The 19,633-nt window shown below is 35.9% G+C and overlaps 1 protein-coding gene across 1 annotated transcript in view; it reads right to left on the bottom strand.

The window, feature by feature from the left end:
- Positions 1-13,281, bottom strand: part of LOC103779043 (cytosolic carboxypeptidase 6-like) — a 30,483-nt gene extending 17,202 nt beyond the window's left edge. The window contains exon 1 of the mRNA XM_008946660.1: positions 13,131-13,281. Coding sequence (XP_008944908.1) covers positions 13,131-13,281 — 151 coding nt within the window. The remainder of the gene's footprint in view (positions 1-13,130) is intronic.
- Positions 13,282-19,633: the final 6,352 nt, after the last annotated feature.

The following is a 19,633-nucleotide window of genomic DNA, read 5'->3' as shown; positions in this document are numbered from 1 at the left end:
AATATCTATTATTCCTAGTATCTGTTGAAGCATGGCAGACTCTAAAATAGCATGCCTACAAAAGAAAAGTCCGTCTTATCCATCGTGATTCAGAATGACACATACTCTGTTCAACTTTAAAGAGTAATCAAAGGTGTGGGCTTAAATCCAATTAGTGTACTTCAAAGAAGATAATGTCAAAATGCTTCAAATGGTGATTCCACTGTATAACACCTGAGCTCTTCTGTGAGGCTCAGATTTCTGAAATATAAAATGAAAACAAAAGCACTTTGTAAAGTACACGGTGATCTCCCACAGTAAGGTATTATAAGCATAAGCTATTATTACCTAGGCTAATGTTCTAAAGAGAAAACAAAATTAAAGATCTTGGAAGCCATGTATGCACATCCTAAGTAGCATCTAAATGTCATAATGATTGTTACACTACAGACATATTGGGCAGAAACTTTTAATTGAATTTGATTGTAATCATGCGGAATGTTCCTATTTTGATGCCATCTAATCAGCTTTCTTCTAGTGTCCACTCTTCCTGACCTCTGGCCCACTGAATAACAGAACATTTTCCCAATTGCCACATGACTATTAGTTCAGAGAAAGTTTCATAAGGTTATAATCTGAGCCAAAGCCAAAAGTAATCATGGTTTTGTAGGTATTTTTCCATTGATCTCTGCCCTGGACAAGGCACTCTTGCCAACATAGAACCTGTGCTTGAGAAAAGATTTAAAGGGCACAGTTGAAGTTTTTTGGTAAGAAACACTTCCTGTCCAAAAGAACCTGCAGACAAATAATCACCAAACATCAGGACAACAGTTCCAGATTCCAGTTCCTATAAATAAAAAATAAAATTTTAAAAGACAAATAATTTTTGAAAGATGAGTTTAGCAGTATCTTTCAAGGAAGAGTAGTAGGAATATTTGCAGGAGAAGTAACATGAAAATGGAAAACCGTGGCTGAAATAAAAGGGACAAAAGTGTTTACTGATGAAAATGCAAATGCAAATATGTGGGAATGAAATAAATGGATCACTAAATCCAAAAGGATAAAGAAGAGCGTACAGATGTGAATAATGAAAAACTAAAGAGATGCTAATGGAAGGCTGATAACACAGAGTCCTAGAGATGAGGATAACAAGGTTTAATTTGATATTGCAGTCAATGTACAGGCTCAAGAAGTGTGACTCAACATTCTCTCAACATACAAAAGAAGGTAATTCAGCAATAATATTTATAAAAATGCAGAGAAATAACAGGCAGGATAACATTGTGATAATCTAGTAAGATAATCAAGGTGACGAGTGTTTGAGATAAGCGAGAATGGATCAGTCCTGAAACTACTGAAACAGAAATACATGCAGTAATAACCAAAAGACAAGTTTCAACTTGTCAGCATCTTTTCTTTTTCAGATGAAAGTATAAACTATGGACAACACTGCTGTTCCATTCCTTGTCTTGACTGTTTAGTAAGGAGTATATCTACAATCCATTTCACAGGAACAAGTGCATCATCCTACGTCACCTTCCCAGCTCAAACACAAATGAGCCACCGCTGGTATTCTGGCAGCAAATATATCTGTAACGGCATAAAACTGAGAGTGAACTAACCAGCTCAGTATTTAGCCTGTCTCCAGACATTTTGGGTTGCGCTAACATTGCCATGCAATCTAATTTGACTGTGCCCACACAATGTGCATTTATACCATCACTAGAGCATTGCAGAGATTCCATCATACAACCTAACAGTAACATAAAAGAAATGGAAAGCATTATGTAAATGCACCTTGATATAATTAAATAAAAAATGCAAATAAGATGACAAAAAGAGGAACACAAATGTAAAAAAAAAAAAAAAAATCAGTCGTTTCAAAATTCACTGTGCACGTAATTCATTCAGCCATCCACCAAAATGCTGAAAGAAAAAATATTCCAGGTGAATTAGCTCTATGTATTTTTATATCACATTTGTGAAAAAGGTTTAGAAGGTTTTCACATCAGAAATTTGACATTCATTTACAATCTTAGAAAAGGTTACCAAAAATGAATTATTCATCATGTAGTACAGTAGCAACAATAGTTCTTATGGGAAAAAAAGTTCTTACAGCTTCAGAGGAGAGAAAAATAGATGTGATTCTAATTGTTAGAATATAATAACTCTTCATATATTACGGTAATTTACCTACACATTATGTTATTGTAGAAGATCCTGGAATTCCAGTAGCTGTCTAAAGAACGCTCAGTGATAACACATAGTTTGTTCCCAGTTTGTTTTCAGAAAGACAAACAGTAAATCAAAATTAGCATGTTAAATCCTGAACCTAGAAGGCAATTAGGTTACTAAACAGAATCAATAAAAGCAAAAGAAGCTCTGCATGTATCCAAAATAATGTTTCCTACCTAATAACTTGTATCCAAATTCCTGTTAGGCTGAGCAAAATAGTCTAGAATATTTTCTTCTAAAATCAGATCGTATCAATCTGAAAATAAAAATATTTTTAGGTTATGCAGAAACACCTCTTCCAAAGTATGTTTTTCAACCACTATTCTTTCAAAAGTACAGATTGATGTATTTCAGAATGTTTTGTCTCTTCTTGCATTACACTGGCAGTTCAAACAAGCAAATATCTCAATTTGGCTCCTTAACTTTGGAACAGCAGGCAGTTGAGAATTTTAAAACAATTTAGAGAACAACAGGAAGAACAGAATCTATCTGAAGTGTATTTTCATTTTGGAGGGGCGGGGGAAGAGTAAATGTAATCTTCTAAATGATTTCTAAATTATCTCTGGAGATTGCCTAGTCCACCCGCCCTGCTCAGAGCAGGGTCAGCAAGAGGAGGTTGATCCGTGCTTCAGCTACTTAGGTTTTGGATACCACCACGGATGAAGTCTTCACAGCCTCTCCACACAGCCTGTTCCAGGGTCTTCTACTCATTAAAAAAAAAGTGACCATACAAAGGTATAAATTTATCGAAAGCTGAGATAAAGGAAAAGAAATATTGTCCTCGCTGTCCGTGCTGCCCAAGACCCCTACAGAGCAAATCAGGAGCGCCACATGGTGCATGTCACACAGCAGCACCACAGGGCTCTGCAGCATGGGCCACAGCCCTTTGAGTGCAAGACCTGGTGCAAACCTTTCAGATGTATTTTCTCCTCTTTGGTCCCTTTCCTTCTGTTCCCTTACTCTTTATGGCATCGCTATTTTATTGAATCTAGTAGACATAATAGAAGAGATAAGATTTCCTAAATTTCATTCATCATTTGGTTCAGATGAAACTGATGCAAAAGCACCCTTAACATCTCTCACCCATTTTGCACTCACTTCACACAGATGAAGTTTACTACAAAAGGTGTTAGGCAGTCAAGAACCGTGTCTTTTGTGCTACTGTCTTCTGCAAAATAGGAATAATATTAGAGGTTATTGAACTAACAGAACAAAATACCTCTATTTAGTCTAGCAGAATATTTCAACCTTTCTCTCAGAAGAAAAGAATACCTTTCTAGTATCTCTTAGCTCCAAAATATTTACTGTTCTGATGTCACTTGATCTTTCATTCTGAGTACAACTATTCCTTCTGATCATCTACATAGCACCATCTGCATAAGCAAGGAACACTTTTCCACTTCTTCTAGTTCTGAATGGCTCTGACTTAAAAACACAGAGGTTAAGGATGTAAACAGGACAATGAAGGCAGAGAACCTTGGCAAACAGCAAGAAGAAGCATTCCTAAGAATATAAACTGCCAAAATTTTACCACTGGCACTGCTTTTCACAGTATTTTCCCTTGTTCTGAAAACCCAGCAAGATGAAATTCTAGGAGGGTGGTTGACAGCTCTTTTTAAGACTCAAAATCAGACAAAAATCTAAGTTAAAGTTAAGGTCTGCAATACACCCATCAGAAGATATTGACCTGGACCTACCAATCACTGATAACTAACATGAGCAGCTATTTTAAGAAGCAATTATTCAAAGCAATTATTTCCCTAGCCAGTAACTGAAGAATAGGTCACCTGGTACTCTATAGAATAACTATAGATTTATTCAAATCCAGGGATTTTATATGAGAAGGATTTTGCATCTCTTAATCAGTAACTTCGAATGCCAATATAAAAATTTTTAGGTAAAGCACAAACTGAGCTAGATTTTTTACTTCATACTTTCAAATGTCGCAGGCCTCTATTGTGCAATGACATATACATACCTCTATACATCCATGAATAACTGATGTCACATTCATGTTCATATTAACATGTGCAATTTGAAATAAACACAGCTGCATTTATGTCAATTATTTTATATTCAAATATATCTGATTATGCTGAAATAAGCACAGCTGCATTTATTTCAGTGATTGTACATTCAGATAAGGATATTTGTGCTGTGTAATGTAATGTTCCTTCACACTGGCAGGGACATTGCTATTCTTTCTTGTATTCCCCTCTCTCATTTTTCCAGATAGAAAATTTTGAACAGAGCCAGAAAAATGGAAACTGGAAAAGTTACCTCCAAACCTGGTATATATGAAAACCCTTCTGCTTATTCTCTAAAATTAAACATCTTTTTTTAAAGTATCTTCACTGTTTACTTTTTAAAATTCCCTCTCTGTCAAAGAGCAAGTGTACAAAAATCCTACCGAAACCTGGAAGCCTGATATAAATGAGAGTACCAAGAAAGTATAGTGCATAATCTTAAGAATGGATCTGCATCAGATGTGTTCTGGACAACTGTTGTTACTGTTAGCACACCATCTTCAACCACTATCTCCCTAAGAAAATTAGTTTGGATGGAATAACCACAAGATTTTCCTTCCTATTATCTGATCAAATTATAGTTTTGCGTGATGTTAATTTTGGCTCGTAACTATAACATGTAATCTGCTCTTAGAAAATAATATGAGGCTATCATACATACTAAAAGTGATTAACTATTCAACCAGACATATCTATCAGGTGAGATCAAGGTCTAGCCCAGTAACTGCCAGAAATGGATCCCTAGAGAAGAGACCATGGGAACAAACCAATCATTTGAAGATACGTCCCCAGAATAATTCCCCATTTTACAACGTACAGTTTATGAGCCTTCTGAACCAGAGATAGTGTCAGTGTTTAGTAGTTCTCAAATGGTTTTTCTTCCCTGGTCCTGTCAGTTGGTTTTGTTTTTTTTTTTTTTTGCTTGAAAGCATGGCACATGTAAACTTCTAGAATCCATAATATCCTGCAGGAAGAAGCACCACAGCTCAAATTAAACAATATGTGAGGAACCATTCTCCTTTGTTTGCTCTCAACACATTAACTGCTATTTTCATTTGATGGCCTTTAGTTTCTGTACAAAGAGATAGAGAATCACTGTTTCGTGTTCATTGACATTTTGACTAAAACATGATTTTGCAGACGTCTAATATAGTCTTCCTCAGTTGTCTTTTTCTCAGATTAAAGTTTCCTACTCTATTTGGTTGTTCCTCTTGCAGACACTGTTTAAAATGTGCTCTGAACTTACAATTATCCTCCTGCTTCCATTTCCAGCTGCTTGTTCTGGTCCCTCTCAGGTCAATCACATAGCAAATCAACATTTGTGTTTGTATCCTAGCTGAGGATATGCAAACACAGTAAGAAGCAGGTCTTGAAGAAGGCAGTATGATAATCAGAAGATGAACTGTGAAAATTGTAATCAGCACACCAATCACAATTAACATCCTAATTCTTTACTGAATCTATAATATTAATTCTTCTTGTATTGTCATTAACTCCATAAGTCATTAATACCTATTTCCCACAAGTTAAGATACTTGATTAATGCTGTATTTGTTATCTAGTATCACATCAACACCATGTACTCTCCTGTTGGGAAAAATGTCTTCCATACTCTATTCAGTTTAGATATTTAAAAGGTTAATATTTAGTTCCATTTGCAATGCTGACCTAGCAAGAAAGAAATTAATTTGGCATTACAGCAGTAACATCCATTTCCCATGTAACTTTAGTAATGCATTTACTGGAAAGAGATTAATATCAATTCCATAAATCATTCACATGCTTTTTCCGGAGTTTGAGACATCTGAGTAATGTCATATATGTTAACTGATACCACTTTGTGCATGCTACATCCATTAATCTATGCCTTGGGTCATCACTAAAAAACAACAAAAGAATTCAAATCAAATCTTTTGTTCTTAGATTTTTGGTGACTTCTAGCTTGCAGTAGTCCAAAGGTATTGATACTCTGACAGAATAACACTGAACGGTTCTGAACTGGGTACAGACATTTTCAGAAAAGGGAAGCATTTGCTAAATTATCCTTACTGGTAGCAATGACCACTTCATATCTTTACGTGAAAGATAGCATAAATTACTGTCAACAAGTAAGGCAATAACTAAAATAAAGTTTTGTTAATCAGCCACACCTCAGTACAACAAAAGTAGGCTGAAAACAGATATCATTGCTGAAATAATAATATATCTGTTGTAAGCTTTACAAACAAAAATGTCCATTTCAGGAAACGTTTTGCAACTCAAATTTTACAGTATTTTATTAATACCAAGTAAGATTAATCTCGCCAGATTTTAGCTGTCTGAAGTCTTAGCAACTGGGACACAGGCACCCCCAAAGGGCAATTCATCCTATATTATCTTTGCTTTTGTTCAAAAGATATCTTTCATGCTAAAGCTCAATGGCCTGTTTCACGCCTGTAAGTGGTTACAATGAGATTAGCGGAATTACAATCACTTACTGCAATTTTGAGTGGTGTGCAAAGTGTTTCCTAAGTACGTTACCCTATTTTTGAAATATAGAAAGACATTTAAAACCTTAACAAAAATGAGAGTACTTCTCAGCCACATGAGATCTCTTAACAGATTGTAAATCTTAACTTTTTCCAACTGATTAACATCATTTGAAATCTATCAGCACTAAATTTTTTTAATCAGGTTTCTAACACCAAATATTTTATAAACCTGCTGTAGGAAAAGACAAACTAATGTTTATCAATCATTCTCACTGTAAGGTGGTGGCACATGAGTCAACATAATAACATGAGCTTTACAGTAATTGAGATTGAATCTAAAATTTTACAAAACTTTAATTACAACCTTTTGAATATAAACCACAATACACAAACTACCCAATCATAACATTTTTTCATTAAAAAATAAGAATTCATCCAAAGGATAGAAGATTTAATGACTCTTGGCAGAGTTCCATTTTTTGGTTGAAATGAGAATAAAAGCAGACAGCAGCTTCATTTCTAATTTCAAGAAACACAGTATTTTTAACATTTAAACAGCATTATATTTGACTAACAAGCCAAAATATGTATTTTCAAAACCTTATAAAAAGCCCCTCTATTTAACAGTATGAATGCTGAGATTTACAAACCTCTGTGAGCCAACTCTGTTCCTTCAATCCTTAAAACTCCTTATAAAGCATGCAATCTGAGCCACAAGCAGCAGAAACCATTGAGCTTGGGTTTTTTACCATCCTCACAACACACCACAGTCTACCACTGAACTCCAGCTTCCTTCCATGTTCCCTAGGACAACCTACCAAGCAAGACAGAAGGCACTGTGGTTAATCCAGAAGTATCCAGGCCAGAGTGACCAACCCACACATCCATGATAGCAAAAAAAAGGAATATTTGAATTCCCCTTACATTTTTCTTCAGTGAAGCCACAGCTGGCAGTGTCAACAGGTTTTCATATGTCCATGCTTTACATCAGGAGCCTGAGGAGGCAAAAGCTAGAGCCATTTTGAGCCCACTCTGAAAGCACTCTGTGATGGAGCTGTGAAGGTAGCTTGTGGCTACACCCAGCAAACAGTCTTTGGTCAGTGAGAAAAAAAGGTGGTCCATTTGCAGGTCCAGTTGCAATTGTGTTTCTGCTATGACCGATTGTATTCTGCCCTATTCAGCCATGGTCTTGGGTTTGGAAGAAAAGTGATGTCACTGTCAGTTATATTTCTTTTCTCTGAATCCTGACAAAAATGACATTTTTGCAGTCTACATAAGCAATGGGCAAATCCTTGAAGTTCTCATGCTTTGGGGTCATTGCCAAAATTCATCTTCCCTTTTGGAGATCCAGAAGATCAGACTGGGACTCTGCACAAAGGCTTGAACTGTCATCAACTCCTTAAAAATACTGGTCTCTTTTCAAGGACTGAGACATCTGTTTTATGTTCTCTTTGTCCTATCTGCAAAATGCATGTGAAAAATCTTTGTGTGTATCATGTAAAGTTAATAAATTAAATAATTTTGTTACCTCATACAGAAGCAGAGCTACTGCAGTTATGTAAATTCCCAGAAAAAGAAGATGTTTTCCAGCACTGGAGGTATCATCTCCATAAATATCTCATACAGGAAAAAAATGACTAAGCAAATAAAAACAAATCTTAGCCAAAACACAGAAGAGGATATTGAGGAAATTGATGCCACCAGAAATAACATGCACTAGGCCAACACAAGACAGTAGGGGCAGATGGTTAAATTAAGCTTTAAAGTAATTTAGATTCACACAAAATAAAGTGTCTGAAATACCAATTTGCCTTGAGTAGAAGATGCCAGATTCCTTGAAGAACATTTTTACATCAAAATCTGGGCTGGACTCAATCAGGAACTATTAATTTGTATAGCAAGACTGAATACATCCTTTTCCCTGAAGCACTGTACTCTGCAAAACCTCCCAGTTTTGCCAGAACAGAAAGGATGAAAGGTGAGCATTTGTACCATACTGCATTGCTGATAAACCAAACCCGAGTTAATAATTTAATGCATTAATGAACGACAAGAAAAGGAGTTACAACTGATCCAATGTATAAATTCCAAATACGATGTTTATTTTCTTTAAATTGGTTCTATGCATAGATAACTGTGCTTCCATTTTCGCCTGAAACTAACTCATATTACTTGTGAAGATTGACACTATCCAAAATATTATCCTGTGGTATGCAAAAATCTGAGTTGGTTTCTTTCATACTAATGATAAATTAATGTAAAAAGTTTCTTTAGAGTCATATATACTATATATTCATACATTTTCATAAATATTAATACAGATTACAAGGAAGATTCCAGCAAGAACACTTGCTGGAACCATGGGAAACAGAAATTCAAATTCCTGACATAGGAACTGCAAGTTGATCATTCTCTCTCTCCTTCCCTGTCTGTTATTTATAACAGGTTCAACCTTCATTATTAATTTTGAATAACTATTTATTTCACAGCAATGATTATTCCACTAGTATTACAGAACCATAGAATCCCTAAGGTTGGAAAAGACCTTTAAGATCATCAAGTCCAACCATCAACCCAACACTGCCATGACCCCTAAACCATGTCTCAAAGTACTGTTTTTTGAACACCTCCAGGGATGGTGACAACACCACCTCCCTGAGCAGCCTGGGCCAAGACCCCCACTCTTCCAGGGAGAAAATTCTTCCTATTATCCAATGTAAACCTCTCTTCCAGCAACTTACAACCTATTGCCTCTCATTCTATCACTAGTTACTTAGGAGGAGAGACCAACATCCACCTCACTCCAACCTCCTTTCAGGGAGCTGTAGAGACCAAGGTCTTCCCTCAGCCTCCTCTTCTCTAGATCAAGCAGTTCCAAGTCTCTCAGCCACTCCTTATAAGTTATGTTCCCCAGACCCCTCACCAGCTTTGTTGTCTTTCTCTGGACATGCTCCAGAACCTCAATTGTCTTTCTTGTACTGTGGTGTATTATATTTGTGAAGGGCAAATTAAGTACAAGCCACAAATTGGTTAGGTAGGTCATCTTCTAAAATGAATCTGTCCAGTATAAGGGATCATAAATTTTACAGAAGTCAACAGTGCCATGCTATTGTGAAAAAGGCTGGACTGTCAAACAGCAGAAGTAAACAGATTGCAAGGCATGTCAAGGAATAAATTCTCCATAGTACCGGCATCAGCTTATCTGAGTATCATGTTCACCTTGGACCACTGGCCTGTCAAGAAAGGCATGGAACAGCTGGAGAAAGACTAGAGGAAATGAAGAATTGATAGAAAATTTGGAAAATGTGACCACAAAGGAACTATTGAAAAAAAATAGCAGTTATTCAACCTGAAGAGGGAAGGGCCAAGGAAGGATATGATAGCAGCTTTTCATTAAGCAAGAGAAGAAAGGAGTGATCTGCTTTCTGTGCCTATAGGACTAGACAAGAGTCAATGCATTTCTTGCAAGAACATTTCTACATAGAAAGAAAATGTTTCTTATAGTGAGCAAACTGCAGCATCATGAAAGCTGCTTTCTTTATTGAAACTTTCTTTACTGCAAGTCTCCAGGAAGGATAGATAAATATCTGTCAGGAAGGGCAAAAATAGTGTACTTTGCCTCTCAACAACAGAGTGGACTAAAAAGAAATCCCAAAGCCCATTTCAATTTATTTTTTATGATTTTTTGAGAGGAAGGTACCTCAAAATAGCAAATGGGACATTGGTTTTCAGATAACATAAAAACCCACCTCCCTGTCTCAAACACATCCATACTTGTCAACACTATTTAAAACAATAATGAAGGTCCAAAAGGGAACCTTCAGATTCAGATTCATTAACCAGATCTTTCAAGAAAACACAGACTGCAGCCCGAGACAGGAAAGACATTTAGGGAGTCACATTTAACACAACTACTATTTTGAAAGCAAATCTTCAACAAACACTCCATGGGTACCACTATCCATCCAGTTTTGCCCCATCCTAACATACCTTCAAGACCAAGACCATTTGCAGTGAAAATGTTATGTAAACCAACGTCAAAAGTTCTACTTAAGTAAGTTACATTAGTTATAAGGTTATAAACACTGTATAGTCTAACTATTGAGTCTTTTAATTGCATTGTGTTTATTTTTAAAGATTTAATAAATTCTTACATAACATTAATTCTAAAGAAACTTTAATACCTCTTAAGTATCCTCCCTGCCATGGGCATGGACATCTTTCACTAGATCAGGTTGCTTAAAACCCCATTCAACTTCACCTTGAACACTCCCAATGATGGGGCATCTACAACTTCTTGGCAGCCTGTCTCAGTGTCTCACCACCCTCATAGTAAAAGAATTTCCTTCTTATATCCAATCTAAATCTATTATTTTTCTGTTTAAAATCACTATTTCTTGTCCTGTCCCTACGACCTTGGTAAAAAGTCTTCCTCCGTCTTTCTTATAAGCCCCTTTGCATACTGAAAGGTCACACTAAGGTTTCCCTGGAGCCTTCTCTTCTCCAGGCTGAACAACCCAAAGTCTCTCAGCCTGTCCTCATAGGAGGGTGGTTCCAGCCCTCTGGTCATTCTCGTGGCCATTCTCTAGACTCCTCTAAGAGGTCCATGTATTTCTTATAGTGGGGACCCCAGAGCTGGATGCAGTACTCCAGGAGGGATCAGTTTTATAACCTGTTTTTCAAAAAAGGCAATTCCAATAGGTTATTACCATTTTAAGGTGGTACTCAAAGAGCATCAAAACACTACTGTGTAAATGTTTTATAGTAACTGTTTGGATAATAGAAGGGGATAGAATTTAGCTTTAATAACAATTTCATAAAGTATCCAATAATCAGTTAACATCCTTTGACCAGTTAAGGTACTCTAAGCAATTACTTGTCTGACATATAACAAAAGATAAAGTGAATTTACATAGGAAGTGTACACAATATTATCATTCTTGTTAATACATCATCATCATGAGAAAGTAAATGAAGGTATTAATTTTATTCACATTTAGACTTTGGAGGTGTCTGAATATGCAAAGCAACATCACAGCCTCATCACAGCACAACGTAAATAAACAATATTTCAAACAGCATCTGCCTCTATCATATGCTATTATTGTCAAAGTATATAAAGTATGAACATTACCTTTGAACTGAATAAATGTTAACTTAAAAATATAATTAATTCTATTGTTCAAAAACTGGAATTAAACCATCAAGCAATGATTCACACTGCTTCACAAATAATTTGATGGCTGCTATTGATCCTTTTCATTGCAGAGCAGCTTAACACAATAAAGTAAATTACTCAGCTTGGCCAACTGATTAATTTCATAAGTCATTTTCTGATACAAAAATTCATAAAAACATAATTATTATGAAATAGCATCCGAAGTATTTTTTAAAATACATAACTATTGTCTGAACCTTCAGAGACATATCTTAAAAACAAGATACTCTTATTCACTGCATCATTTACACCTTTTACATAATGTAATCAAGGGATTTAAATAACTCAGTTTAATATTTATCCAGGAACTGGCAGCTAGTATTCTACCCTAAGGGATGGAAGTCTTCATAAAAAGCTCATTTTACACGACACTGTAGCAGTTTTGGCATTACCAGCACCTCTCACATAAACCATACTGAAAACTATAGTTTCTCCTGCCAAATGCCTTTTGTACATATGGTGTTTAACAGTGCTCTGTAGGTCTGTAAGCCAATAATAATAGATTTAAGCTAAAAATCTGGAGACACACACATATATGTAACACAAAAATTTAAGCGATGCTATATATTCATATCAGTATATTTACTTACACACTCCACATGCATATAAGCATAGATGATTAAAAATACGCTTTAAAATAATATGCTAACCATATCTCTTGTAAAATAACTTCTTTTCCAATTTGCAGTAGCTTCCTAAAGTTTAATTCTCCTGTTGACATCAGAGGCAGAAATTCCATTTACATCAGCAGTATAGAAGCAGGCCACAAGAAACGGAAAGAAATAGATTTAAAGACAGCACATACATGTGTGTAAAATCTTCTAAATATGCAAGGGTGGGCTTGGCACTTTACGAGGTCAGCTTTCCCAAATTATATTTTAAAATAACGTGTTTGAAATCCTACATCTCTAATAATTTGTCTAAAAATACTGTATATAACAACAGAATAAAGCCCAGCTATGTGTCCACATGTAGTAAGAGATAAACCCAATGAAATATACGTTGTAGGTAATAAACTTCACAACCCTGTTTACATTTGAACAGTCTGATTTTATGTCATACTCTAACTGAAGTGAATCAATGAGTTAGTATTTAACGCAACTTTAGAATTAAGACACTTTTTATAAAGATAAGCAATATAGTTAGGAGTGTCAATACATGGACAACTCTGTAACAGGAAACAATGCCGAAAAAGCTTACCGCTTTCAAAACAGGCATCAAATATAAGATGTCCTTTTTTAGGCTGTCCACAATAACCAGCTGGGAGAACAGCGTACTTGCTCACGTTCCCTGCTATGATATCATCACCTCCTATGGCACTACCTGTCACAGTAAAAGCAAAGAAAAACATGAGCATAAAACAACAACAACAACAAAAAAACAGTAGAAGGAGACTCCCCTCATGCTTTTCTACATAACATGAAACTTACACTACTTAACATATGCACAGTAAATGAACTTTCTTTTCAAAGTTTATTTAAGAATTTGGATATAATAATGGCATTATATGTTAAAGCTTCTCTAAGTAACAAAGCACACTGCCTGGTTTTTTGCACATCCGTGTCCTGTGGCTGAACACTCTCACACACAATGATCTGATATTCAGCTGGATCCACCTCTTTTGACTGGAGCTAACAACTGTATCCTGCATGGAAGTCCTAGAACTGAACTCCTCAGCAGCACCTTCCTTTATCACAAGCCTCAGCAGCACCTTCCTCACTAGGGGCACTAATGGGACCTTCTTCCTCCATTCCACTGCCTACTTGCATGCATCTTAAAAGAACTGAGAACCTTTGAGACCGTTAAGTCCCACTCATATTTGAAATTTGGAAATTATTAGAAGGGAGAGACATACACTCATAGAGGCATGTGATTATCTGAGCCTTATTTGCTTAGGACACAGAACGCAGAAAAAGAAGTGAAAGAAAAACAGTTTAAAATGTGGGGGTTATTTCAAAATAAAATATATTAGGACATATATTGTCTCTCCAATGGCATTATTTTTGTAAAAATAGTGCCCATGTTGAAAGCTCTGTCCTTCCAGTAAAATTATACTGTAAAAAATTGCAGGATGTAAGAATTTTGTTTCTAAATAGGAATGGAAAAACGCAGATTTTTTTCATTTGGGAAATATACAAGAAAGTAAGTTAGTAATTCTATATTATATCATACATTAATATTATAGTACGGTGAAGGAAATACACAATAATATAACTAGCTTTTCATTCTTTGGCATCAGCTCAGAATTTTCTTCACTATTTACTGTTTGGACAACAAATATTTAACATTAGAAAAACAATCTATGTTACAGAAAATTAGAAGAAATGTGCACAACTTCAAGTGCAGAAGGCACGTGATGGAATAATGGGATGATAATATCTTATTTCACTCTGATAAATAGGGCTACTAAGGATTCTAGAAATAGACTTCTGGTCTGTACTGATTTTTTGACATTTAAATGGGTTGCAGGGGATGATGAATGTGACATAAAGCTCAATTTGTTTTATTTTTTATATTGAAAACTATTTCACACAAATGTTACAAGCAATTCATATTGGCCTTGAATGATGAAAACAGCTTACTAATTAAAACTGACCTTTCCATACATAAATGTATTCCACTTCTTGAGGCAAAACACCTTAGCTCAGGTAACAAATTATGTCAACGTATTAGTGACACCGCAGTTAAAGGGTCTGTCAGGCTTTCTATCATACACCCATATTTTCAGAGGTATATAAATTCCAGAGTAAAAAATATGTACATCCAGGTCAACACTCAGCATACAAATCCCCAGTCTTCCCGGGGAAGAAATTTGAAATTCACTCTCTTTGAGAAGTACCACAGCAGAACAAATGGAATTTAAACCTTTCTCACTATCATAATCCAAAAAGTTAGATATTACCTAATGCATCCTATTATTTTTTAGCAAAATTATTATTTGCAACCTCAAGGTTATTTTAGACTGAATAATTACCCACAGATAGCAATCCGCAGCATTTAAACTGCTTTCTTTAAATGTAAAATTGCTACCTATGATAGTTTTAGCTACACGTTTTTGACCGGCGTGCTGCTGCAATCTCCTCTAAGGCTGGTAACACCAGAGGCAAACTTGGACCTAGATGGGGCATCTGGGTATCTGTATAGCCACAATGCTGTCACTCGACACAATTCATCCTGCTGCATCATGCAACCTGTAATTCAGAAAAGAAGCCACAGGGAAACCATTTCCACAGTTTCAGTTCAGTGCCACTTTGATTAAGAGCCCCCTTACACCTGTCACAGTTAGTCAAGTTAATCATTTGTAATCCCACACATGGAATCAAGCATACCATGTTAAAAAAAAAAAAAAAAAAAAAATTATCGGGGAAAACCTGCAGATCTCCACCAAGAATGTGTGACCTGCCAGGGACCAAAGTGAAAGGATGAGAGGCAGGGAATCAACTGAGCAGAGCAGTAAGAAGACTGAACTCCTCCTGGCAAATGCTCACTTAAAAGTCTCAGCTAAGAGTAACAGGCTTCTTGTAATTCTTAAAAGACAGCTAGGAAACACCACTTAAAGAAAACAGAAAAGATTACATTTATAATACTGCCATTATAAAACAGCTTAGGAAAAGCAGGCAGAAGACACAGCTACATCTCCTTTTCCATCTAACAGACAATTAGAAAATCTGCCAATAGAATCTTTACATGGTGCAGAAGGAAACTGTCAAGTAACTGTGTCCTAGCAAAAAGTTTCCATCTGCTCCTCCTGGCCTAATGTCACCATTCAGGAAGGAAAATAAAATCATCAAATAGCCTATAACTCATAGTCATTTAAGGATCTTAATCTCTCCTTGCATATTATTACGCAGTACTTTAAATATTTAGAATGTCCTGTTATATTTTGAGTTATGTTATCTTTATTATTAATCTCTAAACAGGCAAAACTGCAATCTTTGAACTTCATGTTATTATATAGCACAACAGCTTTATGTCCCTTCAGGCATGTTCTCCTTGGGTGCAAAAGAAAAAGCCAAACTACTGGCCAAAAAGAGCCTGCACTGCTGGATTAGACTATAAAACACGGCTTCATGCTTGTCTGTTCAGCGGATGCAGCAAGTGGTGCTGAGAACATGTTACCAGCTTCAGATGGAGAGAGTTGTTACACTGTGCCCTAAGTCCTCTTGGTCAGTAAAGAGATAACTGTCCTCACAACTGGGAGCCCTAAGTAGATTTTCCCATCTGAAGGCAAAGATGTATGACAGAAACTTGTAGGGAAGGAAAACAGCACTTCAGTCTGAAAACTGAAAGGGAAAGAAGAGAATTAACTGAAGTACATCCTGCACATTACACTTAAGGAGATCAGATTCTCCTTTGAAAAAATGTTAGATAAGACAAGCAAAGGCAAAAGTAACTTAGCAAAGACATTTTCTCAGACTGTAAGTCTTATTTTGTCAATTATTTTTCTCATGAGTTGTAAGACACACACCTATCTTATTCTAATTCTTCATAGCTTAAACTCCCGGAGCCACCAGCAAAACCCTAGGATTCACTTTTACCACAGTATTAAACTTCAATGGTAATTTCTATGTGGTATAAAATCTGTAGGTGTCTGAAATCTGTCAGTATGTAAGATTTTAAAACAAAACCTGGACAGTGTCTTCTGTCATCTGCATTTATCACGGATATATTTCACATCAAACCAGTGAAAACATACAAAATCAGTTACATGGGACTGACATTCTTAGAAAGAGTAGGTTGTAGACTTCCAGAGCTTCTTGCAATTTTTAAGTTCAAAGGTTAATGACAAGATTTTTTCCATTTTGGCTAAGATTAAAACTGTATTGGCTACAATAAACACCATGCAAATTGACATACTTTTTCTTTTCTTTCACAAACTGCAGTTTCTAGAGGGAGCTACCTTTTAGTAAATAATAGTCACTCTTTGAATTGGGTAAATAACAAGCCCAGCTTCCAGCTGCGACAAACTTCAGAATCCACGGCGTTAGCAGCCGGCAGCTACCCTCATGCTACATTAGGTAGTAGCGCACAGCTGCATGAAAAGAGACATAGAAAATCAGGAATTTGCCTGGAAAACCTGCATTATTCTCACAATCAGACTTCCTGCCTAACAAGGACAGACAATTACAAAGATAAGGTAGCATGAAAAGATATGATAACTGCACATGAACTTTGCAGAAGGATCTCCCTAAATATTACAAATGTCATCGTGACACCCCTCTGTCTGTTAGGGGATCCTTATTTTATAATAAAATTAGAATACATTTTGCTACTGAAAATGTCTGTGGTATAAAGATCTAATAGACATACTTCAATCATCAAGCCAAGAAATGTTTCCAGATATCCTAGCAAAGAGTTTCATCACCGTTGAGCAGTATTGTTATTTTAAGTCCATAAAGGAAGTGACTGGTCAGTACAGTTTGCAAAAAACAAAAATTCATCCAGATGACCAACACCAACTCCTGATACCTCCAAAACATAAGAAGTGTTTGGATGAATATTCCTAAAATCATGGTCAGCTTAAATCACAGTCACCATAATCTGAAAAGTGAATGAAATTCTTTTAAAACTATGAGTCCCAGGGTTTGGGAGAATATCTGGTGTGGTACCAACTATACCTGCTGCCTCACTTTCACGTGCTACGCCCATACTGCTACTATCACCTCTTTCAAAGGTCAAGCAGAACAAGGAAAATGTTATCACAGAGAGCATTCTCATACAGCCTGCTCTAGTTCTAAAAAATAGTAGTGTTGTGTTGCTATTTAGAAACCAAATTTGAAATAAAGCATCTGTATAGTAGCTGTATCTTCAATTACCTTCCTCCTACAGTTTGACCAACAGTTATCAAGAGTCTGTCTCCAAACTGCAAGAAGATATTCATATGAAGAAAACATTCAGAAGAAAAGACAAGTTTAGCAGAGATTATCAGGTAAATTCTGAGCTTTGCAAAGCTTCTGAAAGTACTCAGGAAAAATAAACTGCAAACTCACTGCAACGGACATGAAAAAGCTTTGGGAAGACGGCATAAATAGGAAGGAAACATTGTAATTTCTTGAGGTTTTTTGAATTTATTTTTAGTGCACAAGTTACTGGTTCTAAGGAGACTCCAAGAGAATGTATCCTTTTAATCTTCCTAGCACCATTCCTTGACTAATGCACCATTAACTTTCTTTTTTTTTAGGTTAGAAGGTGTAAGTGCATCTAAACAACTCATGCTTCTTTAGATACACACATCCAAACCAATTTACTCTAGCAGAAGGTATGGCATAGGTCTCCATCAAAGCCGAGAGTAGAAAATCCTCGTTCTTATATGTAAACATGCCAAAGCAAAATGATCAGTGAAGATGTCACCTGGGGTCCCTACAAAACCTTGCTGGTTATGCAAAGAACACCTTGTTTAAATGCTCAGCAGGCAGCCCAGAAACAAGTAGGAACAAAAAAGTACATACGGTGTTTAGCCCAAAACAAAGCTGTAACTTACTGGCTGCCAGAGTATGAAATGCTGAGAAATCTCCACTGCCCGGTCCATTAAAATAAACTAGATCCAGATAGAGACAATTATCAATCCAAAGTCAATTATAGCTCCTTTCCAAAAATCTAGCAAAGAAGACAGAACGGAAGACAACATCTGGCAGACAGATACTGCTCTGAACAATGATTCCTCACTCCCAGTGGCTGGCATTGTCTTATGAATTTACAGGAAAAGAAAATAAGTCAACTTGTGTTGACTTTGATTTGGCTCATATGTAAAATTTGTTTCCAAACTTTAACCTAAAAGCATAACTTCAGGCTTTACTTCAAGAATATGTATTTACTATCTCAGTGTGGGCTATAACCAAGGATACACTTTCTTGTCAGATGAAAATGACAAGGGAATTTTTCGTATCACTTTAGTCAAATCCAAAATGTCCACGAACATATGAAGAGTTTTCCCTTATGAAAATAAAAATGCAATTTATGCTTTGAACTCAGTAAGCAAGAAAAAATATCCATTAATCTTTTTACTGTACTTATAATCTCCAACCTATTCACTAAAACACTCATCACCAGAAAGGAAAGGAATAAACTGAAAAAAACTAGTAGTGCCAAATATGTTTACTGAAAATACGTTTATTTAAAAACATTGCAAGAATCACTGAATTGCATCTGATATACAGATTTATTCTTTAACAAGTATTTGGTATCTTGATAATATCGAAGACATCACATGATGCAACAGTTGCTATAGTAGCAATACTTTCTTAAATAAAAAACAGAACAAAAGCATAAAACATATAAATTGTAGACAAAAATATGATGCACCACATAAATCCTCAACTAGCAGAGAAAAGAGTAAAACAATAGCTACCAAGCTCAGCTAGTCCTCAGAGTTACATCTCCAAAAAAACTAATTGTATCAGCAAGTCCATCTTTTCTGGGTGATATAAGATGGCTCAGAGAATTAGGTCTATGAATAATAGGAGGTGCTGAGACACCAGTTGAAGATAGCATAGGAATTTAAATTCCAGGTCAGCAAAAGATTTTGGGGGGCTGTTCCTACCAAGCAAGAGGAAATTCTGTGTCCGGAGATTCTAACGTAGGAAAGGAAATTAAGAGTTAAAGCAGATCCCTTGTATGGTAATACAGCACTTCAATGGGTAAAACTTTCTTTCACAGGATCCCACATCTTTTCAAAATCTACAAGCAATTGATTTCCCAAAGAC

Source organism: Merops nubicus, unplaced genomic scaffold, assembly GCF_000691845.1.
Source record: "Merops nubicus isolate BGI_N331 unplaced genomic scaffold, ASM69184v1 scaffold12418, whole genome shotgun sequence".
NCBI classification, from domain to species: domain Eukaryota; kingdom Metazoa; phylum Chordata; class Aves; order Coraciiformes; family Meropidae; genus Merops; species Merops nubicus.
The sequence above is the reverse complement of the archived record's forward strand: the minus strand, read 5'-3'. Positions and strand labels throughout refer to the sequence as shown.